Genomic DNA, 23,760 nt, shown 5'->3' with positions numbered 1-23,760 from the left:
AGCAGGAGCAGGGAAGTCATTCTGCCCCTATACTCAGCACTGATTAGACCACACCTTGAGTACTGTGTCCAGTTCTGGGCTCCTCAGTTTAAGAAGGACATTGAGATACTTGAATGTGTCCAGAGAAGGGCAATGAGGCTGGGGAGAGGTCTCAAGCACAAGCCCTGTAAGGAGAGGCTGAGGGAGCTGGGATTGTTTAGCCTGGAGAAGAGGAGGCTCAGGGGAGACCTTATTGCTCTCTACAACCACCTGAAAGGAGGTTGTAGCCAGGTGGGGGTTGGTCTCTTCTCCCAGACAACCAGTGGCAGAAAAAGAGGACACAGTCTCAAGCTGCACTAGGGGAAGTTTAGTCCTGAGGTGAGGAGAAAGTTCTTCACAGAAAGAGTAATTGGCCATTGGAATGTGCTGCCCAGGGAGGTGGTGGAGTCACTGTCCCTGGAGGTGTTCAAAAAAAGCTTGGATGTGGCACTTGGAACCATGGTTTAGTTGTGTGCTGGTTTGGGGCCAGACAGATTGTCTCTTGCCCCAAAAGGGGCAAAAGAATGACACTCACACAAACGGATTGGAGAGCGATGGAAAGTTTAAATGGAAAAGCAATTGGTGAAGCTACAGAGAAATACAAACTACAAAACATAGTGGAAAAGAACATCCTAAAGCATACAGAACCCCTCACAGAATTCCCAAAGGCTTCCCAATCCTCCCTTCCTCCCACCTGAGGGTCTACCCCAAACCCCCCCGGGCTCTTTCTCCCCCCCCCCCCCCCCCCTCCACTGCTAGGCAAGTCTCAGGCTGGCCAGGTCTGAGACTGCCCCCCCTCCATTCTCCTCCTGGCATTAGGCCTAGACAGGCCTAAGTGGCCTTGAGAATACTCCCCCGGCATCATTACCCGATAAAAGAGAGCATCTCCCATGAGAGCAGAGAGGGAAGAAAGAGAGCGATAATGACTTTGCAGATGGATTTATAGGGCGCAGGATTTATGGGTAGAAATACGCTGTTTCCTGTGTCCACCCCTATTGGGTGGGCACCCAGGACACCAGAGGTGTAATTTATGTGGCAGTAGGAGGGGGCACCCAGCCTAAACTGCCACATTCCACCCCTTATTTCATACCCATATTTCCTGCACTCAAAACATATCATCAGTTAGAAACAGTCCTTAGATGACATGTCTGGCAAAGTCCAAGTCTCCATCTGGGCGTCCTTCCAAAGAGTCTTCTTCCTCGGGTGGTGTTGGGTAATAGGTTGGACTGATGATCTCTGAGGTCTTTTCCAACCTGGTTGATTCAGTGATTCTGTAACCCTGTGAATGTTACCTTTGATGCTTGCGGAGTGATGGATGAGAATAACTAGGCCTGCATGGGGTGTGGAGACTTCAGTTGGGTTCACGTAATACATGAAAAATATATCTGGGCTGGGGATCACCCCTGTAATTCCTGGTCCTGTGTTGTTTGGTGTACGGGGAAAGGAATAAACAAACACCCGACAGCTACCCTCCAAAAGGCAAGCTCCCTATCCAATTGTACGCAGGACCAGTGTAACCAGGTGAATTTTACCATAAAGAATCTGGCTGCTTGGAACAGCAAGTGGTAAAGTGTGGAATATAAACGCAGTCTTTAGATAGAAGGGACTGGGAGAGACCCTGCAATGATACTGTACATAAAAACTAAACCCATAACAAACAGAGATGTGAAATGGGAATTGTTGTTTCATTCCTTTTATCAGGAAGTTAACCATGGTGCCAAGTTTGAAACACCTACCATAGACCAGAAGTAATTTGTTAACTTTGCTGAAAATGTGGCCAAAACCTTGAATGTTACTAACTGTTATGTGTGTGGTGGAACTAAAGTGGGGGAACAATGGCCATGAGAAGCTCAGGAAATTAACATTTCTAGGAGTAATATCTGGAATGTAAGTAGGACCAGTTGTGCCCAGAAGCTGGGGCTCCAAACCACTATTATTGGCCGGCAATGCTGGCAGAGACCAAGTGGACCAAATCACACTAAAATGGGGGTGAACTAATATGTGAAAACTTGTGGATATGGAATCAGACTTTGACCAACTGGTCACCTGGGGAAATCCTGAAGGAATCTCTGCATCTGGGAGAAATTTGACCCTAACTAGAGGGCCCGAAGAGGCTTGGGTAGCCCCAGATGGTCTGTATTGGTTATGTGATAAATTTGCGTGTTCCAAGCTCCTGAAGGGATGGACTGGAACATGTGCTTTGGGAACAATTAGACCAAGCTTCTTTCTCCTCCCAATAAACCAAGGCAAAAGACTGGGAGCTCCAGTACACACCAGACTCAAGAGGTCCAAAAGGGAATCGAAGATAGGGAAATGGAAAGAAAACAAACGGCCCTCGGAGAGGATAATTGCTTACTGTGACCCTGCATCTTGGCCAGAGGATGGGTCCTGGGGCTATCAGACCTCTATTTATATGCTCGACAAGATTACCAGGTTACAGGCAGTGGTTGAAGTTATTACTAACAAAATTGCAGAGGGTCTGATGACTTTGGCCAAACAAGGAAGTAAATTGGTGACAGTGGTGTATCAAAACTGACTAGCTCTCAACTACCTCTTGGCTAGTGAAGGTAGGGTATGTGGAAAATTTAGCCTTACTAACTGCTGTCTACAGATTGATGATGAGGGAGAAGCCATTGAAAAGTGATCAGGAGAAATGAGAAAAATAGCCCATGTTCCAGTCCAGATCTGGAGGGGATTTAACCTTGATAAGGAAAAATGGTGGGAAGATAACTGGTGGAATTTTGGTGGTTTGAAAGGTGTCCTGTTAATAATTGCTGCTTTTATGCCACTGTTAATGGTTTTACCCTGTATTATTCCCCTAGTAGGTTGAATTGTAATGAATAGTATTAGTCAACCGAAATCTGAAGTGGTACTGGTAGAAGCACATAATACCATGGCCTCTACTGCAGAGGTTCCCAACATAATGACTCTGAAAATAATAAAAGAAGGAGAAGAGCCAGAAAAAGCCAGGCTGATACTCTGCAGGTGGGAAAGGGTCCAAAGACTGAAGCAGAAGTACAATGCTTGTACTGCTGCACTAAAACAGGGAAGAATAAAGAAAAATGGTGGGTTATGATAAACAGGAATAAGGGAAGTAATTTTGTTTTAGGTAAAAGCCTAAGGATATAGAATTAGGGTATAGGCGAACAGGAAGTATGTAAGGTTTTGTGTACAACAGGTGTGTATGTAAGGTTTTGTAACAACAGGTGTGGTGCACATGTGTAAGATGACTGAGGTCAAAAGTTCAACCATGAGGAAGATGACTAACTTCATCCATCCATCAGCAGAGACCCCTACCAGACATGCACAAAAGGGAACTAATGGTATCGCATCGGCCAATGTGGGGTGGGGTTTTGAATATGCAAACAGGCTTCTGCGAAAACATGAATATGTAATTAGGCAGTGTTATAAAACCCCATCAGTTGGGGTGTGGGGTGTGCATGCGGGTTTACTAGGCACGCATCCAGCACTGTAAACGAATTCTTTACTCTACCAACTTTGTCCCTCAGCAAAAACCTTTAGGAGAGTGGGTGTGTTTCTCACACAAGTATGACCGGAGAATCATTTTTATTCACTATTTCCAAAACAGAAGGGGCAAAGATTCAATACAGCTTTAAAGGAACCAGTTTGAAACCACTAAGAGGAAATACTTTTGTAATTCTGCCATGATACTGTAATAAATAAAAATGGAATTATTTGTCAATCATATGTGAGAGCCCCGACTGTTCTCTGCTCACCCTTTTATATATTCCTAGACAATCTGTTCAAGCCAAAATGTGAAATAGCCCCCTTATCACGTTTCCAAATCCCAGAGGGCTTCTCCCCACACCGGTAAATAACTGTGGGGCCTCCACCCGGCAGGGACAATAGGTGGTTATTACTGTCATCAGAGCAGGGGAAGAGCGTTTCACACCTTGTCTCCTCTATTCAGACCTCTGCTGATAGACAATGAGGGAAGGTGGGGGATTTGGAGCACCAAATCCCAGCAGCAGCATCACTGGGGCAGAGACTGATGGCCCTGGGAGGCTGACATGGGCTGTGAGTACAGCTGGGGAGACTCCAGATTGGGCAGATTGGATTTGTAAAGTCTGTTAGTGCTCTGACAAAGAGTTCCTCATCATGCCTGCTAAATCCAGCAGCCAGTGTTAAGGAGCAGGAAATGTGGGGCAATGCGTGTTTAACTGTGGGGTTCAGACATCAGAACTCTGAATCTGAATCATTCAACTAGTTCCTGTACCAGACAGACAAAAAGCTCAAGTTCAAATCACAGCAATAATGAAAGCAGCTGAGCTGGGATGTCTAAAAAGCCACTGAAATATGAAAAACAAGATTTAAGGAGTGGATACTAAATATGTAGCTGTTACATAATGTCTATCATATACATTGCTTCCCTCCTCATGGCAAGGAGAAGAGTTCCACTTCACCATTACCCTTGTCCCAGGCCAGGACAAATCTGCTGTGCTGTAGCTAGTGGAGAGTTTCAAATTCCTTGACTTTAAAATGTAATGAACCACCTACTCTTTCACAACAATAATTGTTTTCCACATATTTCTTACCCATAAAATATGTATCTAATCCGTACTCTTTGTAATAAATAAAAATGGAATTATTTGTTAATGATATGATGTTAAGTTTAAATGATGTTAGATTAATAATTATCTTTTATAAAAGCTTAATAGTGGAATGTAGGTTGCTTTGCTTATTTGCCAAGACCTTGTAACTAAACAACAATAGACAGCTTTGTGTATCATAGGCAGCTTTGTGTATCTGTCAAAGTCCTGTATTTTAACATTCTTAAGCCAGATCCATGACCTGATATCTATGCATATGCAGAATGATAAACTGGCTCAGAGTACGCAGAACGAGAGATAAGGAACTGAAACAATGCAAAGAGACTGAGATGATGCTGAACTCCTGCCCTATAAAAGGATCTTGTCAGTTGTGAGCCGAGATTCCCCGCCCGCCCAGCGCTGCTTTTGCTCACTTACCAAATAAAACTTTAAATTTAACCACATAGAATTGGAGTGGTCATTTTTGTCAATTACAATACTGTTAGTACCAAGGATTAAGGAATGGCGGACAGGATGCAGGAAGGGCTTTTTAAAGATGAGGCCAGGCACATTTGCACAAAATGCCATGCAACCTGTAATACACAGCATAACAGTAAGTTCCTTAACCTGCTAGGTGAAAGAAACTGTTTGGGTTTGCTTCAGTTGCCTCGGGGGCCTAGCTTTTTATGTTATTTCCCAGGGTAAAACGTTTATGTATCCAGATTTTTGTATTAACTGCTCTTAACTCTGCTTCTGCTTTCCATATCCTACAGCCTCCCGAGACTCGTTAGGAAATCTGTCTGAAGTAAAGCAACATTGCTGTGCACAGACTATCAGATGCTCAGCCACTTAGACGGACGTCGGCTGCCGACCTCGGGCCTAGGATAAGCCTTAAACGGGCCTGGGCCCACCGCCGCCGGAACACTCGCGTCCTGGCGGGAGCGCGGTTGCCGCTGGGAGAACAACGCAGACTTTAGGGGCAGGAACTTCTCCGATGCCTACCCGCCCGGTCCTTGGTGTGGGCCTCTGCCGGAAGTGAGGAAATGAGAAGGGGGCGGAGCCGATCTGCGCTCTGGGAGATTCGACTGCCGCCATTTTACTAGCGCCAGTCTGCCCGAACGCACGAAAGTGGTGGCCGGCGAAGCGGAAAGGGACAGGGTTCGCCTGGCTCCTCCCTCTCTGAAGCAGAGAGGCGGGGACGAAGCGCCGTCAAGCCGGGCCGGTGGGGGCGGCGAGCTCGAGTGCGGCCCGGCCCGGCTATGTCGGCCTTCTCGGAGGTAGCGCTGGAGCGGAAACTGTCGGAGCTGAGCAATTCTCAGCAGAGCGTGCAGACCCTGAGCCTCTGGCTCATTCACCACCGCAAGCACTCGGCGCTTATCGTCAGCGTATGGGAGCGGGAGCTACGAAAAGGTGAGGCTGGCACGGCCTCTGTGACGCCGTCACCGCCACCAGGCCTTTCCCGCCCTCGGGTACCGAGAGCGGCTCTCTTCGGGGGCGGTGTGTATTAGGGAATCGTCGGCCGGCGCGGCCGCCGTAGCAGGGGGCCGCCCTCGGGAGGCTGTGTGGCTGCAGAGGAGGGAATAGCAGGGCTTGGCCTGTCGGGCAGGGAGAAGGAAGAAGGGAGGAAGGGAGATCCACCCTCCCGTCCCCCCGGTGCCTTTCGGAAAGCGGAGTTACTGGGACAACTGTTAAACCCTTCTTCTCAGGATTTTGATGACGGGGGTGTGGGAAGTGCTTCTTCCTCATCTGGTGTTTGTTTTATTTTCAGTTGTGTGGTTTTTTTCTTCCCTCCTTCACATTCCCCTTTCTCCCTCATTGAGCTGCCTCTAAGGACTCTAATTCTCACGTTTTAGCCTCCTTTTTTTGTGGAAGGATAGAGGAAAGTGGGAAAAGGGAAGCAGGCTGGTAAGCGCGGGATTAAGGTTTTTCGGTTTAATACTGGTAGCTACGGCTTTTCCAAGACCGTTCTCTTTAGGCTGGGCCTTTCATCATCTGTAATGATGAAGTAGCTGCAATACTGTTTTGAGTCTCCTGACATGGTGGCTTTGTTCGCTCATGCCAGCAACTATTCTTGTAGGGCTGATGGGGTTATAAAAGGGAGTAGGAGAATTTCATGTGTCCAAATTTTTTTCTTTTTCTTTTGTTTTTGGTTTTTTTACTTATTTATTTAACAGGCTAATATCGATATTAACATAATAAAAATGTGTGTCTCTTCATCTATATTGAGTATTTGATGTGGAGTGTGCAGACTTAAGATTTTTATGTGAAGGAACTTGCAGCTGTAGGCAGTGGTTCAGGAACTGACAGGCAGAAACGGAATGTGAAGGTTTGTTTGGCCTGGCTGGGAAGTAACTTGATATTAAGTCGACTTATTTAAGAAAAAGAAAAATCACTTGCTAGCCCTCTACCTTGCTCAAGGAAATGATACTTTATTCAAAAAGCTTTCTTTTGGAGCCCCATTATTACATGGATCTTTATGGGGAAAAGGAGAAGGCTAAGTTTTCAAATGGAGAGGAAAAATAGCACTTAAGTACTACAGGACTTACGAAACTGGAACTGCTACCTTAATTTCATGCAGCATAGAGAAATAGTCGACTTGCAGGCATGATGTGTAATGGAATACAAAGTGTGCATGGCTCAACTACTTCTTGGTTTGTGGGCGTGACTTCATTTGAGATGAATTGTACTACTAAAATAAAAATCTTGAGTAATACTAAACTTTACAGTGTAGTTTGGAAATACAGTCCTATAAACTAGATTTTCACATGACTACTGTGTTTTTGTTTAAAATGTGCCTTTTCTGTGAAATGCTATCTTTGGAATTTTGAAGCATAAGTTAAACACTTTTTTCTGTTTTCTGTTGCCTAAAGACAGGCATACCTGTCTAACAATTTTAGCTTATGAAATAGACGTATTTTCACTGTGTTTTTTGCACGCATTCTTTCTTGTTCTGAGAACGAAGGAACAGATCTGCCATCTGCATTTGAATCATACTTCTGATCTTTCTAAACAAACAACTCGAATGTTTGGGGTTCTGAATGATACCAGAAAGGTATCTTAAACTCTGCCGAGTTTTGGTTGCCAATCTTAACATGTGCTAGTTCATAATAATCCGTAATATTAATGGCCAGTCCTTAGCTTTAGTATTAGTGTAATTTTCCTGTTCTGCTATTTGACTAAGTGGAGAAATTGCTTGTAGCATGGGCTACATGCTTGAAGGTGGCTTTGAGAGGCAAGAATAACAATCTTTAAAAATGGGAATGCTTTTATTTTTCTCAGCATTCAATGTTTGGCCTCTTTTGAGCTTCAGGTTAGCAGAGCTGCTGTGATTGGTTTCATGCTCAGTTTGTTGTCCATTTTTTGCTGCTTTAAAGTAAGATTTTTCTGGTAACTTATTTTTGGAAACCAATCTTCAAGGGTCTGTGGAAAGCATGTGATAGTTGCCTTCTGGTGGTAAGTAACTTAGTTGCTTTCACGGTCTAGCACCTTTGTTTCTGGGCTGTTAGGCCTCATGCACAGTGCTTCTTTTCTGTGTTCCTTTGCCACTTCATTTGAAGCTGGTATAGTTGATATGCATGAGATGTGTTTTATTTGCCAACTCTGACAATAGCACCTGAGCCTCCTGAATGTAAGCTTGCATTTGCCTGGTCCTAACTTTCTGCTAATTGCAGCACAGAATTTTAAGATGGTCCCTAATCTCCAGAGAGTGGGGATTTGGTGGTCTAAGCAGACAGCATGTGGAAGAGAGAAGGAAGACCAGAATCTTGTGGTGAAGTGACATTTGTAAAACATCATAAAGTAGAACACTGGCAGTGAAGCAGTAAATAGTTTAAGGCTCCTGACTTGCCCACCATCCAAACCGTAGAAACGTTTAAATTATCTCTACTTGGGGAGTATGGACACAAATATTACTGTCATTGCTGCTGTTTCTAGCCAGTGGTGCTGTGGAACTGAAAATTATTTGGCCTAAATTATTTTCTTTCCTTGTATTCTTTTTGTATTTTCACCCTCATCTCTGTATCTTCCTTCCAGCCTACTCTTCTAGGTTCGTAGAACATTGATTGTATAACTGGCTGAGCTGAACACAACACAGTATGCCACTACTTTTTTCTTTTTTTTAATCTGGAATCTTTCAGTTTTGGTAAAAGATCTCTTGTGTTGGTTTGGCTTACATAAACCTTTTTAAGATGCCTTTAGGTATGGACATTTTAGGGCATCTCTATAGATAACTGGTTCCATACACTTTCATCTCCAGGTTTTCTACAGTGGACTTTCATTTATTTTCTTGGAGAATTCTTGCACTTTGATGTAAACTTGAAGAATGGGCAAAACCTGCATGTCTTTGTCATAACTTGGAGCAGTTGCCTAACACTGGATTTGTTTTGCTGAACTCCAGTGTTGCTGGCACAAAGGATACTCTGAGGATAGTATCATCCCTTTGCAGGCTGTGCAGCCTGTGTTAGCACTGGGTTATGCTATCATGAGTGCATTGTTTTGAATTTCACAGTTGATTTATGGAATGAATAATTTGGTGGGGAGGCTACTTTTTCAGTACCTTATTGTAAATGTATTATTGGCATGCGAAAATCACGAAACTCACATTTTTATTCTAGAAAAGGGTGGCTTTTTTTTCTTTGGTACACATGATATGGCAACTTCATGATTGCTTACAGTAACTAGTGTAGATTAACTTTTGTGATGTAACATAACCTAATTATTTTAGAGACCTTTTGAGTGGTTAGAGAGAATTATATAAAGGTTTGACAGTAGGCACTGAGGAAAACAGTCATGCTTCATCTGTATCTCAGGTATAGGACATGTAACAGTTAAATAATTAGTAATCATAAGCTTTACTCAGTAGTTAAGTACTAATAATTAACTGTAATGTGACTACATCAGTCATGACCAAAATGCAACTTGTGAGCCTGTTAAAACTTAATTTTGTGCACTCATAAAGGGATTAACTTACAGGGGTTTTTTCAAATTAAGTAGTGGCACTACACATAACAGTTTTGTTTTTCAAGCCTGCAGCCACTGAGTTGCTGCTGAAAAAACTCTTAGGAGAAAGCCTCTTGAAGAGTGTTTTCAGGTCCAGCACTGTCACTTATTAAGTGTTTGTCCTAGTGGTATTTTAATAGTTGTCATGTTGTATCTTTAAACCTGATTTTGCATTCAGATATCTATTTGGTCATAGCCTGACATGGGACCTCACAGATTAGTCAGTCTTGGAAAATGCTGAACACCTTCCACTGCCTCATCTTAATCACTTGACTTTGTTTTGCCTGGCATTTGTCAGCTCACCTGTGTCTCATTGATACTGTCTTCACTGCAAAGGTATCCAGATTAGCAAGGCATTGTGTATTGTCTTTTAAGACAGATACAGTTGTGCAAATTCATCTCAGCTGCTACAGAGGGACGTATTTTTAGCACTCAGTTGTCAGTTTACCTGCTGTTCGAATTGAATTGTTCTACTTGATTTTTGTTGTTCGTTTTGGAATGTTGAAGTCATTCAGTAGTATAAGTGACTTTTTTTTTTTTTCTTTATGGTTATTTCTGCTGCTGAACATATGCTTATGTTTGGGTCCTCATTCATTATAGCTGTTGACTTTGATGCATTGCATTTTTCTTAAGCTGGTAGTTGTGGCAGTTGCACAGTGCTGCTGAAAATTAGAAAATAGAGGATCTGAAAAGGCCTAGCAAAATTGAAACTAGATTTAAAAATCATACTAGATCAGAGTAACTTTGATGTTCAGTTCACTGGTTTGGAGCAGAACCATAGCCAAAAGTGGCTGGAAATGTATTGCCCTACAAATGTGAAGTGGATTTCAGGAAACATTCCTGATTTAAAGCAATTATTTTCTGTACTATGTAGGGTTGTTTTTCAGCTGAGAAAAGGAATCTTTCTCTACTGGGGTGAGATTATTTTACTCAATGGTGGCATGGTGCCATTAGCCAATGGGATACATTTAATAGATTTTTGTTTTATTTAAAAGAAACAGAGACATGGTTTACTGGTTTCTCTGCTCATAGGTATTCTTGAGAAAGCTTAAAATGGAGGTCCTTGTGTTGTATGTACCTTCCTGCTTATCCATATGAATCTTCTAATCTGTGCATGAAGGTTTGGAAATAAACAGCACATAAATCTAGAGGCCAATGTGAGTTGGGTAAAGTCACAGGAACTTGCTACATATGTGATTTACAAAATTAACTACAGTCAAGAGAAACAGATTAGCACTTTTGTCACATTTGGATTGTATATTCCAGCCTGACTAGTTGACTCTCTAGTATTATTCTTGAAAGAATGCAATGTGTACAAATCTATATTCACTTATTGCTGTACCACCCATGCCCTGGTACCTTACTCGTACCTGCCTGTGTTTTGTCATTCTGAATGTGTGTGTGTAGTGTCATTTTCCTGCCCTAATACTGTTGTTGCTATCAATTTATACCCAGCTTGGCATTATATCAGCCAGGCAAGGCAGTGAAAGAAACTAGTTTGTTTCATGTTTGGATAATTTGAGATACATTATGTGCAATGGGAAGCTTCTGCAGAGTAATTGTATTGAATACTTTTCTTGGTTTGTGACCAACTTTCTCCCATCCCTATGGTAAATTGATGCTGATGGCCCTACTTTCCCAGCAGTGGCTGTATACTGTGTTCCCATTGTCTACTAGACTCCAAATTCGAAGTCAAGATTCTTGGACCCTCAGATTTTGAATCCACGTTCTGCTGGCAGTTACATTCTCCTCCTTGAAAGGCAAACAGCAATTCTTAAACCTTGGTAAAATCCATTAAGAAAATCAGGCAACTGTGCAATGTTGAACACTTAGTTTAACCTTCTGTTGCAAAAAAGTTAAAGAATTTAAAGTGCTCATTGTACCCTTGTGCCTTCTATCGATTATGTCATCTTTGAAATGTCCTTTCTAGTGGTAGCCACTTGAGTAGCTTTTTAGATATGCTTTTTGTGTTATCAAAGATGCTACACTTTAATCAGGTTTCATAGAAACTCCACTTATCTCTCAATTTGAAGGGCCAACAATCTTGCAGTTAATTTTCAGTGCTGCTTGACTTGAAGATTAATTTGGTCGTGTAATAAAAAGCTCAAAAGCTAGTCATCTGTCTGCAAAGATGCCCTGTAATTTCTCTTGCAAAGTTATGAATCGTGCTGTGACACAGGAACTGAGGGATTTTGCTGCATGTATGTAGACTAATGTACACCAAAAGCAATTTAGCGAAATCTGTGAGCCAAATTCCATTAGGGAACTTCAGTGAAAAAGAAACTGTAGTGCTGATAGCTGTAGTGGAATTTAACTTACTGGTGCTTATTTTCTCAAAAACTCTTGTTAAATGATATTTTCTTTCAACATCAGTTGTCATAGCACATGTAAAAGGTTGAAGCCTGAGGTAACATTTTCAGATAGATAATAGTCTATACACGTGTATACAAGCTGTAAGTGAAGTCTTTTATTGCTTGTGTGCTTCTCTATAGTTTCTCCATCTATGTGTAAGACAGAAAGTATCTCTCACCTCTAGGAAGAGATGTAGAACAGCATGAAAATAATGGATGTGTTTCCAGCAATTTTCATGGGAGCTTAATTTCCAATACCAGAAGGTAAACCTGGAGAAGACAAATGGAGATTACTATGTTGGTGTTAAGTACCAGAGTTAACCTTAGTGAAAATATCATGCTCATTGCATTCTGTGGTAAAATACTAATTGTTTCTTGCACTAAAGTCTTGGCTCATCAGTGTTAGAGCTCTCTGTTACATACTCAAACTTACAATGTCAGGGTGTCTGTATTGGACTGATAGAACCAGGGATATGCAGGCCAGGCTGATAAATATGTGTTCCTAAGTACATATTGCCAAAAGCTAAGATCTGACAATACTAAAGTCTCGTCACATGCTTGATTATGCTAGTTGCAGGTGAAATAACATGAGTATCTGCAGAATTTGTTAGCATTTAAATGTGTCAGGTAACATTTTTGGGGTAGACCTTGTTTCAGTTGCAAGCTGCCAATTAATTTCATTGTGGATGCTTTAAGAGTAATCTACTTAGTATGGTCCAGTGCTTCAGGGAGCTGTTTTGTTGACTGCTTTGGTGATTAAATTGTCAATTTGAAACAAGCAGAATAATTATGCAAACTGCTCAGCTTCTGAAAAGATAGCTCAGTCGAACATGGAATAGTTCTTAGGAATGCAGGCTGTATTGTTAAGTGTACTAGGTACACTGTGGTCTAGCTATTTCTAACAATATGCACTGACAATGTGCCTTTCAAATCCTCCTTTAACCCCAGATCTTACCTTTCATGTTTCATTTTTTTCTGACAGTAAGACTGCTTTTGCTAATAGCCTGGCTGTGTATTGAGGGCACTGTAAAAGATAGTCTAACTGTTCTTTCATCCTTTTTTGTGTCCTAAGATTTATCAAAGCCCAGGGCTGAAAAGTTGGTGTCACTGCTGGTAAAGAGAGATGCTTTCAACAGATTTTTATTTTTTTTTTCCCTCCCCAGAACAGATCTATCTGGTCTGGATTTTAATCTTGTATTTCAGACTTCAGTAGTTAATTTAGAGTTACGAAAGTACTGGAACACTGCCTTTTTTCAGCTTAGAGTTGTCCACCACAGTTGCTAAGGGTTATGTTGCACTTTAGTCTTTTGTGTAAGGCAGAATGGTGTAAAGCCAGTATGTAACTCCTGAAGATTTGTGAAGTAGAAGGGAACAAGTTGTGGGAGTAGGCATTATTTTTTAGTACTGGAATTGTGTAGAGCATTCTTAAGTAAAATTTCATTGTTCTTGCTTTCACAATATTAGTTGTGACCACAAGGGTACAATTAATTGAATTTCCAACTAAAACCACAGATAGCTTAATAGTGTTTCAAGAATTTTTCTTTATTATATGCAGCTTTGTGTCTGTTGAATTGTTTGCATGCAGTGACTTCACTGTTCAGAGCAGACTTTAAATAGATCTACCTTGCGCACAGTAGGTCCAAACTAAGTAGTTTTTGCCATTTTTTTGTTTGATTTGATTCTAAGAGATAGGTAAATTCTTACTTTTAATACAGGTTTGGGGAGTTATTTTCACTCACTTAATCCAGAATTCTCATAACTTGTTAGATATACTTGTCAAAGAGTATGGGAAAAGTTAATGCTTAAAGGAGAAGTTCTTCAGGGAAGTCTCTGTAATGCAAAATCTCTTCTCAAAAACATTTCTTCAGAATGCAAGCATATCAACATGGAATTTTCTGTTTGTATATTAGTGTGGTGGTCCTGTGTGTTTGGAGCAGAAATTAATAATACCAGAATTAGGAGCTAAGCGTGGATTTTTAAGAAATCTTAGACCAGATTTCCCACAGTGCTGCTTTCCTCAAGTGGTTGGAAAAAATTAAATTTTGTCTTTCAAGAGAAGCCTTTTTTAAAAAGGCAAAACATATTTACTGAGACTCTGGAGGCAATGAAATTTTTCTAATTTTAACACAAGGTTAGAATGTTACCATACAGAGAAATTTGCAGTTCTGAGAAACCTGTAGACTAATGAAGATGGAAGCGTGATGGTAAAAGAAAATACTGGAGTAGGAACAGTTAGAAAACGTGAAGTTAGGCTGTCAAAAGCAACTTGTAAATTGTGAGCTTGTGATCTAATGGGAATAGGGTAGAATTCTGTAAGATGCTTGGAAAAGAGATACCTTGCAATGCCCTGAAAGTGACTTTTTAAAAATGTTTTCTTGCGATTTCAGCTGTAGGGACATAGGTGTTTTAATAATTAGGAGATGAGGGAGGGGAGTATGACAGTGATATGGAGGGATTGATTAGGGATGGACTGTTTGAGTTGCATGAATGCAAGATTTGGGCTAATAATATAAGGCTCTATGAAATTCATATCAAAGAGAGGAGATTCCCCCTGTGCATGATTGTGAATCCATGAAGCTTCTTGTGAGAGCACTTCATGAGTATAAGAAATTTATGCAAGGTGAAAGGCAACCTGAGCTGCTTGGAAGAAATCCATGAAGGCTACCAAACAGAAATCATGTAAGGCTCAGGTAAACACCTGAAAATAGTTTTGGGCCAACATATGCTTCAGAATATTTTTTTTCTGTTTATTTCTGGACATGATGGTAGAATGAACTTGTCGTATTATGGAGGAAGAATACTCTGAGCAAAGATGGATAGCAAAAGAGGAGGGAAAAGCTGATGTGTGACTAAAATGTTTTCACGTTTTTAAATACAAAATTGGAGTGAAATGTTGTAAGCAGTAATGAGAATAGGAAAAAAACACATTTGGTTTATATATTTATGTATTATGAATGTGGCTAAATGGGTATTAGTTGGGGGATCTAAAATTTCTAATTACTCTTGTTTATTCCTCTTTTTATTAGCAAAACCAAATAGGAAACTGACATTCCTGTACTTGGCCAATGATGTCATACAGAACAGCAAAAGGAAAGGACCAGAATTTACAAAAGACTTTGCTCCAGTAATAGTGGAGGCTTTTAAGCATGTTTCAAGGTATAGTAAACTGTTGTGCAGTGTCCTTCATCATACCATATTTGAGGAGTATTAAGAAAAGTCCTAAGTTCATCTCTTCTGACCCAGCTAGTCCTTTTTGTGTTTGGTTTATTTAGTCTCGAGAAGAGAAGGCTCCAAGGAGACCTTATTGTGGCCTTCCAGTATCTGAAGGGGGCCTTCAAGAAACCTGGTGAGGTACCTGAGGATGTCAGGTAGTGGTAGGACTGGGGGAAATGGAGCAAAACTAGAAATGGGTAGATTCAGATTGGATGTTAGGAAAAAGCTCTTCACCATGAGGGTGGTGAGACACTGGAACAGGTTGCCCCGGAAGGTGGTAGAAGCCCCATCCCTGGAAGTTACTAAGTCCAGGCTGGGTGGTGGTCTGAGCAACCTGATGTAGTGTGAGGTGTCCCTGCCCATGTCAGGGGGGTTGGAACTGCATCATCTTCGAGGTCCCTTCCAACCTTGACAATTCTGTGATTTGTGTACTCAAAGTCTTGTTTATTCAGTTTTCTTTAGATCTTGGATATTCTTACTGCTGTTGGAGGAGTAAATGACCTCCATTTAGTCCTTTTTCCATTCTAAGGCTGTTAGCTGTGCCTTAAGATTTGCAGGAAGATGCTAGAGTCGTAAGAGTTCTTTTCACATGGTACATAATTGTTGAAGCATCACAAGCTTACTTGCAGTGTTTGTGTAATATAGATCTACATATTTATGGGTTGAACAAGCAAAGAGAAAGGGAATTGGGCATTGGCCTTCTTTGTGTGCTTAAGACATCTTGAACAGGTCTTTAATTTCTTTAAAACGTGATTTTATTTTATGAGATTATTTGACTTCTGGTGCCTAGTGCTGATTTTTGCTTTTTTTCCCCTTGTAACAGTGAGTCTGATGAGAGTTGTAAGAAACACCTTGGCCGAGTGCTCTCTATCTGGGAAGAAAGGTCTGTTTATGAAAATGATGTATTAGAACAACTTAGGCAAGCTTTGTGTAAGTATTTTCTGTGTGTGAGGACTCAATCCCTTGTTTGAAATGTCATTTCCCTGACTCCTCTGTTTTTGTTTAGATGGAGACAGAAAGGTGAGGAAGCGCACCTATGAACAGATAAAAGTTGATGAGAATAACTGTTCACCTCGAAGTTCTCCCACTGAACCTCCACAGGTAAAAGCATGTGACTTACACTTGAAACTTCTTGTCACAGTAATTCAGGTTACAAGGGGAGTGTGCTGTAATTTTAGTCTGATTTGGCGCTAAGCTGGAATGTGCGAGCTGTAAGTCCAGCTTTGTCCACATAAGGATTTCAGCATTTGTTTCTACTGTGTTTGAGGTTTTTTTCTGATTTCCATGGTGGTAATGAGTAATTACATATATTAAAATAAGGTTGTTATCAGTTTATCAATGAAGTATTTCTCAATGTTGCAATTCTGATGGCTGGGAAAAGTTCTCTTCTGCCTTGAATTGTTGAGGCTTTCATAATTCTTGTGGGATTTTTGCTATGCTACTGCCCCATCTCAAAAGGCTTTTCATTATAGCAAGGAATTACTGTTCACAAATAATCAGAGTTTAGTATGCTTCTCTGTAGCAGACATCTGTGCTTCTATGAACATCAGCCCTACTTCTAAAAGAAGCGCACTGATCTAGTCTGATGCAACAGTGAAAAAAACCTACAATAATTTTTAATCATGTACTGTAAAATAAACACTGCTGTCAAAACAAAAAAATTTACAAGTACTTCTATACCAGGAATTTAAATGAAAAATTTATTTTAGGAGGGTGATCCTTAAAACTAGTAACATTGCATGTTTGGAGAATTAATGGTTTTGTTTTCAGTCTGAAAGGGGATAGACTGTTGCTATATAATGCTGATATCATAAAGGCTGTGAAAGTTACCATCAAATTGATTCCATAAGCTTATTGTGAAATACTATTTTGTACTAATATTTGTTTAAATAAAAAAGTTCTCCATCTTGCATGCTTTTTTCAGACCACGGATCTCATTAGAGCATTACAAGAACTAGAAAATGCTGCCTCTGGGGATGCAGCAGTTCATCAGAGAATAGCTTCTTTGCCTATAGAGGTCCAAGATGTGTCACTGTTAGACAGAATAACAGGTGAGGGCTGGGACATTCTGTAACTGAAATACTGTTCTGAGAACTTAACTGTATATAATGAAATCATGCTTTGCTTGTTTTTCTCTGCTTGCTTTTTAGATAAGGAATCTGGAGAACAACTTTCCAAAATGGTAGATGATGCATGTATGTTGCTGGCGGATTACAATGGCAGGTTGGCAGCTGAAATAGATGATAGAAAACAGCTAACTCGAATGTTGTCGGACTTTCTCCGATGTCAAAAAGAATTCCTTGCAGAGAAAGAGCATAAGCTAGAAGTGCGTAATGTTTGTTTTAGTCCATTCTTCACTGAAGCTTTTTCTTGCAAATGTTTTTAGTTTGCCTAAACAACTTTTCTTTCCAAAGGTATATATTTAATTGTTACTGTTAAGTCTTTGCTTCCAGCACATTAACAAGATTTTTTTTAGGTTCTAGTCTTATAAATTTATTAAACCAGATCAACATTAGGTAATCACTTCATTTGTAGTCAGTATTTGTCATTCTGCTTTTTAGCCTGGTCAGTCTTTGTAATATGTACAGACTTTGTGTGGATAGATGGTACAAAATTAATTCTCCATAGTGTAATTTTTTTTCTTGTTCTTTTCATTAAGGCTCAGTTATGTATTACATTTTAATTAATAGAATGGCTTTTCTGGTAGGTAGAGGTTTATGAAGCCACTTTAAGAACAAGAATTTAATTTAATTGATTTCAGCACAATTTTTTAACTTGTCTAAAGCATCTGTTAAACCCAGTAAAATGTAGTTTTTGCTTCTACAGCCTCTACCACAGCTAGTTAGCAGTGCTTGTACTGGAAAGGACAAACCATTAATAAGAAGAGGATGCTAGGTGAACAGTTGCACTGCTTTGTAAATGCAGCAAATACGTACATGGTGCATGACTTAATTGTTCTTCAGGTTTCATTGTGTAGGCCTGTCAAGAATCAGAGTGTTAGGGATTGGAAGAGATCAAGCCCATCACTTCCACCAAAGCAGGACCACCTAGGGCAGGCCACACAGTAGCACATCCAGATGAGTTTTGAAAGTCTCCAAAGAAGATTTTCTTTTTTTTTAACTCAGTGGTTTCTTTACAGTTTTGTAGCTTCAGAACTTGAATTAACTTGGATGGTAGCACAGATTGCAGTAGCAGCTTATCCAACTGCACAATGAAACCTGAAATACTAAAGAAGAGGAAGCGTTAAGCTTTTCATCACCTGCCCTAGCTTCCCGTTGTTAGCATGTAATGTATTTGAAGGGCAAGTTCCCTCAGTATCAGTGTGGGACTGATTGTCTTGAGACTTTGTATATCGTTACTGGCAATATTGCCAGGTACAGCAGACCACTGGGACACTGAGTTCCTGAAAAGCAGTGACTTAATCCTTCAGTCAGATTTATAATTCTCTAAAAACATGAGAGCTCAAATTAATCACAAATTACAAATGGGGTGCATGTATGAAAATATTCCACCGTTGCTGGTTGGTTGGTTGGTTTCAACAAATACCAAACCAGTTTCATTTCCCAGTATTACTACATCAGAGTTTATAACTGCAGGAGAAGGCGGTTGTTTATTCCCAGGCTGTCACAGTCCTTAAACCAGTTTTCTTGGCTGAATTACTTAAACTGTTACAGAATCTTATTCTCATACAGCATACTTCCTGTTTTGGACTGATTACCAGGGTTGGTTTTTTTTTTTGCTTTAGAAAGCAGGAGACAGTCTTCAGTATCTGAAGCAGTGTGTTTTAAACAGATGAAGTACTGGGATGTTGAGGTATGCTGTAACAATGTCTTTAGGCTGATCAGTGTGGCATAAATACAGGTTACTAATAAACAATGGTGAGCCAAGATGACGTCAACTCAAGAGTACTAATAAAGAGCTATGAGCCAAGATATTGTAAAGAAAAGAGCCTTAAAATCCATTTTATCTAAACAACTTATGATAAGTGAAGTGACTGTATGCTTACCACCAGTACTGCCTTTTGGTTTGGGAAGTGCAGGCTGATAAACAGAAATTTATGATCAGGATGTCTTCATGATATTGTTCATAGAGCCAGATGATTTAGTTTATCTTTCTATTATTATTTTAAAGAAATGGCTATCTTCTGATATAAATACCTGGAGCATTTGTTCTATGAAGCAAGGACTCTGCTTTTACTGTCTTAGGAAATACCATACTTCATATTGAGCCTTGCTTCTTGGCTTATCATTTGATAAAGCACTGGGAGATGGCTTGTCACCTAATTCTCTGTGAATGTATTTCCTGAACTGCCCATCCCTAGGTTTTGCCTTCTTTTAGACAAGTTTGTTTGTTTCTCTTTGTTAGACTTCTGGCTATTGATTTTTTTTGAGTATAACGTGGTTGTTGGGTTGTAATGTAGTAAAGTCTTTCTTTCTGGATTGGTGTCACCAGTCTGTGAGGATATAGATGAGATCCTACCTTACTGATTTGTCAGTCGCTCAAATATGGTAAGAAACCAGTTGTATTCTTAGTGGAATTTAAGAATGTTACCTGATGTTGGTCTGGTTTAATGGTATTACAATTTGAATTTCTAGAGAATTCCTTCTGACTTTGAACTTAGATGTGAGATTTACACATAAATTTTAAGGTCTCTTACATTTTGAAAGTTACTTTTCAGGTAAGTAACTTTGAATGACCAATCTTTATAGAGCAGCTTTTGAAGAATATGAATTCCTCTAGTAGTTGTTTCTAAACATAAGTGCATGACTCCCATCGAAACCAAGGTAATGTTTGTATTGAATCTTGACAGCAAATTTTGGCAACAGATAAATAATATCAGCTATCATGTCTGCATCAAAAGCTATCTGTACTGCTTAGTAGGTGGTTTTCATAAGTCTGCTCTGGGTAAGTAATGTCATCTTTAACTCTTAAACTGTTTTCTTTAACATCTGTCTAGCTTCTGTTGCAGGTGGACATGGTAGGACATGGACCTATCTTCTAATGATGTCACCATCCATTAGTACACACATCCTGCTAAAAATAAATTTAAGAATGAAAATCTTGTATTGTCTGTTGTTTTTGAAAACCGAAGAGGAGGAATTCTGTAACTTCTTACACCAAACCTCGACTATTTTTCCTTATATTCTCACAAACATTACTGAGTTTCTTTTTCCTGAAGATAAAAATTTTAACACTGTTGTTCCTAAAACTCCCAAGCCATTTTGGTCTTAATTCTTTTGAAATTCTAAATGCAGAAATTTGGATGTCAGTTTCATTGAAGCTGCCAGAAAGAGCGAGCTGTGAAAACAAGATTCTTTGCGACTTTAATTTTTTGATATATGCCCTAGATATTGATTTACATGAACATCAGAAATGAGAAATGGTGGATATAGAACTTATCTTTCACAAGCACAATAAAGAACTTCTACTTTATTAATGCATCTGTATTTTAAATTTTATATAGGTAACAGAAGATGTATTTTATATTTGCAACTATGCTCCCTTTACAGCTCCCCTCAAATTTAGGATCATCCTGAAGAGTATTTTCCCTTAACTTAAAAAAACCATAAATATTTTAAATGCTTACACTGAACTTTATCTGGAAACTTGCATAGGATTTATAGAGAAAATGGGAATTTTTTGCAGAAAGATTATCATATGATTTTTTTTTTCCTCCAGAACTTTGAGGATTAATATAATTTCCTGTTTTATACTAGATTAGGGAGCTCTTCTCTCTACTTTCTTCTTGTATCCCTCTCATCTCCCTGCCTGTCCCCTAGTTTTTGAACAGAAATGTTGATTGAACTGCTGATCTAGCTGAAGGCTGTTAAAAGTTGTGGGGTGTTTTTGGTTTCTGTTTTGTTGATGTTAGGCAGGACAGTGAATTAGGTATACTAAAATTAATACCCAGGTGTGCTCATTTCCTTTTGATAAGACTGTTCTGTAGATATTTTAGAATTAATATGGCCTTAAATACAGGGATTACTTGAAAAAAAAATACTGGATTCACTGGTGTTTTTTTTCTTTCCAAAAGTTTTACACAATCTCATTATAGTAAAATAGCTTCTTATTAAATTTCAAATAAAGTTTTTGATTGTTTGAAACCTTACATGTCTAAATGAATGTGGGTGGACAGAGGATCATATGACCTTTAGCTATCCTCTTGCCTTCATTTTGATGTTCCAGAAAAACATAATATTGCTACACTTGGCATATACTGGATGATCACATTCTCACATAGCATTTCTGCAGATTTACCACTTGAAACTGGGGAGTGTCTTACCACTAAACCTGAAGTTTTTATGAAGGAAATGCTGATCTGAGAGTCCTATTGTGCTTTAGCAACTTGCATTTAAGACACTGATAGTGCCATTCCTTATTTTTCTATGGCTTTATATCCCTACACTCTCACATCTGGTTATAATTGTGGTTTCTTGCCATGTTGAGATGATAGTGCATGTTCAGTGAACTTCTATTTCATGATTGAGCTTTATAGCTTGACTTACCTCCCTAAAGGGTTTAATTTTACTATGAGCTAACAAGCAGTTAGCCATCCTAGTCTGTAGCTCTGGAGGAAAAGGGGGCTTTGGGTGTTGATTGGTTCTTTGTTGTGTTGTTTTTGTTTTTTTTTTCCTCCCCAGTTCCAGCTTTATATTTCTGCCTGCATTTGAAACCATTAAGCAAAGAAATGAGGGATGACAGTGGTATAACAGGCCTTTGTGTTTAGGTTTTGTTTGTCAGATATTGTTTACTGTTTCCATTCACCATGGCTTTCATGTTACTGCAAGGTGTGTTTGTTCTTTTCTTTAGACCCCTTATGCTTGCCTAGTACCTTTGCCAACATCTTTTAGTGCTAGATGAACTTCAGGTAATAATTTCAGGTGTGCTTCATGCTTTTCAAGCACACTTAAACTCACTGGCATTCATTTCTTTGTAACCATGCAGCTGAGCTATTTTGCTTGAGCTCTGGTTGAAGTTGAGGAAGATTGATTTGTAGCATGAATTGTACATTGCTTTTTGTCATGGGATGAAGTTTACAGCATTCTAGGTGATATACAGCTCCCTAAATATGGCAGCCCCACAGTTAACTCAGGTTAATCTTGAATGAGAACATTACTACTAACAGTGCAATTGTTACAGAACTAGTAGCTGAGAATTAGCAGGAAGTGGGTAATAAAGGTTCATCCATTCCCATCAGGACTCATGGAATATTTGAGCTCTTCTGAAATATGCTTGGCAGCAGAAGACTTCCTGTAAGTACTGGTAGCAGGGAGAACATGTTGTGTGGTCTCTTGGGCACCTTGATTTCTGTTCAGAAACTGAAGCTGTGTTGACAGTGCTTCCAGTTCAGGGGAGTATATGATTTCTATTGAAGGAAGATTTTTTTAATTGATCTGGATATCCTTAGACTGAAGGGAGTGTGACTGTGGATCCTTTTGTAATAAAAAAGGGAGGAGAGCCTTTGCCAGAATTCTTTCTTTTGTGGGACAATTTCAAGTAACTTTTCAGGGTTTTTCAGAGAAACATACATAGCTCTTAACCATCATAGAGGGAAGTACAGGCTAAGGATCTCAAGTGGTTGTATTCTCTTCATTCTAGTTCTCTCCATCCTACCCTATGCAAAATGGAATATGATTCAGAAACAGGTCTCTGCTTAGAAATTTGTGTAGATCAGCTCAAAGTCCTTGCTTTGAATGACCATTGGAGATGCTTTCTGTAGCGTGAATGCTCTATTCATTTTAAAGTTGAGTTGCACAGTGGAAGTTCTTTAGTCAATAGGTTCGTGTTTCCTTAAAATAAAAAACAGAAAAAAACCCAGAACCACTTCTAACACCCCCCCAAAAAACCCAAACCAAAGCTAAAACAAAAAACCCCACAACCAAACCACTCATACAAAAAAAAACCCAAGCAAAGAAAAAACAACCCAAAATAAAACCCACAAAACCCCCAAACCAACCACAAGTGAAAACAAAACACCAAAATCCAACAAACAGAACAACAACCAAGTAAACTGTGGTAAGCTCAGTCATTTGGGTTACCTACCTGAAGATGAGAATTAAGGAATTACTTCTCTCTCCTTAAGGTTTATTAGGTTCTAAGTTGCAGAGTGAAAGAGGGTGTTTAAAATGAAACGTAGGTAGCATGTCTTACCTGCAACAGAAGTAGGCTTGCTAAGTATGTTTTCAGGCTCCTAGCCTGTCCTTTTAATGTGGTTATTTTGTTTCTGTGAGCATCTTTTTCAGTGACAGGAGCTACAGTTGTGATGGTTAAGTTTGTGTAAGTAATTTGCTGGACTAGAGTGGAGAAGAGTAGCCCTTGGGTCAAACGCAGCGAAGCAAAGTCATATACTCACTGCATTTTGTTCTCTGTGTTGTACCAATTTTGAGAATGCTAATGCTTATTTGCTTTATTTCTTAAAATTTATCTGTATTTGACCAATAAAAACATTTTTCTACATTGTGATGGCCTCAGATAGCATGGTACATAGTTTGTCAATTTCTTCCTGAAAGTACTAAAGTACAGCGCTCTTATGTTGTCATCCAGAACAACAGAAATACTTGAAGACTTCCCCTTTCTAAATTACATTACCAAAAATTTAACTCCTGGCTTTTCTAGGAGAGTGGACAGGT

General features: G+C 39.7%; 1 protein-coding gene across 2 annotated transcripts in view; it reads left to right on the top strand.

The window, feature by feature from the left end:
• Nucleotides 1–5,760: 5,760 nt before the first annotated feature.
• Nucleotides 5,761–23,760, top strand: part of RPRD1A (regulation of nuclear pre-mRNA domain containing 1A) — a 32,745-nt gene continuing 14,745 nt past the window's right edge. The window contains exons 1-7 of one of the 2 annotated variants that reach the window (XM_054381527.1): nt 5,761–5,978; nt 14,944–15,073; nt 15,954–16,060; nt 16,137–16,231; nt 17,055–17,181; nt 17,281–17,456; nt 20,088–20,186. In XM_054381527.1, coding sequence (XP_054237502.1) covers nt 5,828–5,978; nt 14,944–15,073; nt 15,954–16,060; nt 16,137–16,231; nt 17,055–17,181; nt 17,281–17,456; nt 20,088–20,132 — 831 coding nt within the window. In that variant the 5' untranslated portion in view covers nt 5,761–5,827 and the 3' untranslated portion in view covers nt 20,133–20,186. Of the gene's footprint in view, nt 5,979–14,943; nt 15,074–15,953; nt 16,061–16,136; nt 16,232–17,054; nt 17,182–17,280; nt 17,457–20,087; nt 20,187–23,760 lie in introns of those variants that run through there. The other variant, XM_054381526.1, reaches the window with a different exon arrangement.

The sequence above is a fragment of the Indicator indicator genome, chromosome 6 (genome assembly GCF_027791375.1).
Source record: "Indicator indicator isolate 239-I01 chromosome 6, UM_Iind_1.1, whole genome shotgun sequence".
NCBI classification, from domain to species: domain Eukaryota; kingdom Metazoa; phylum Chordata; class Aves; order Piciformes; family Indicatoridae; genus Indicator; species Indicator indicator.
This window is presented reverse-complemented; position numbering and strand designations above follow the sequence as displayed.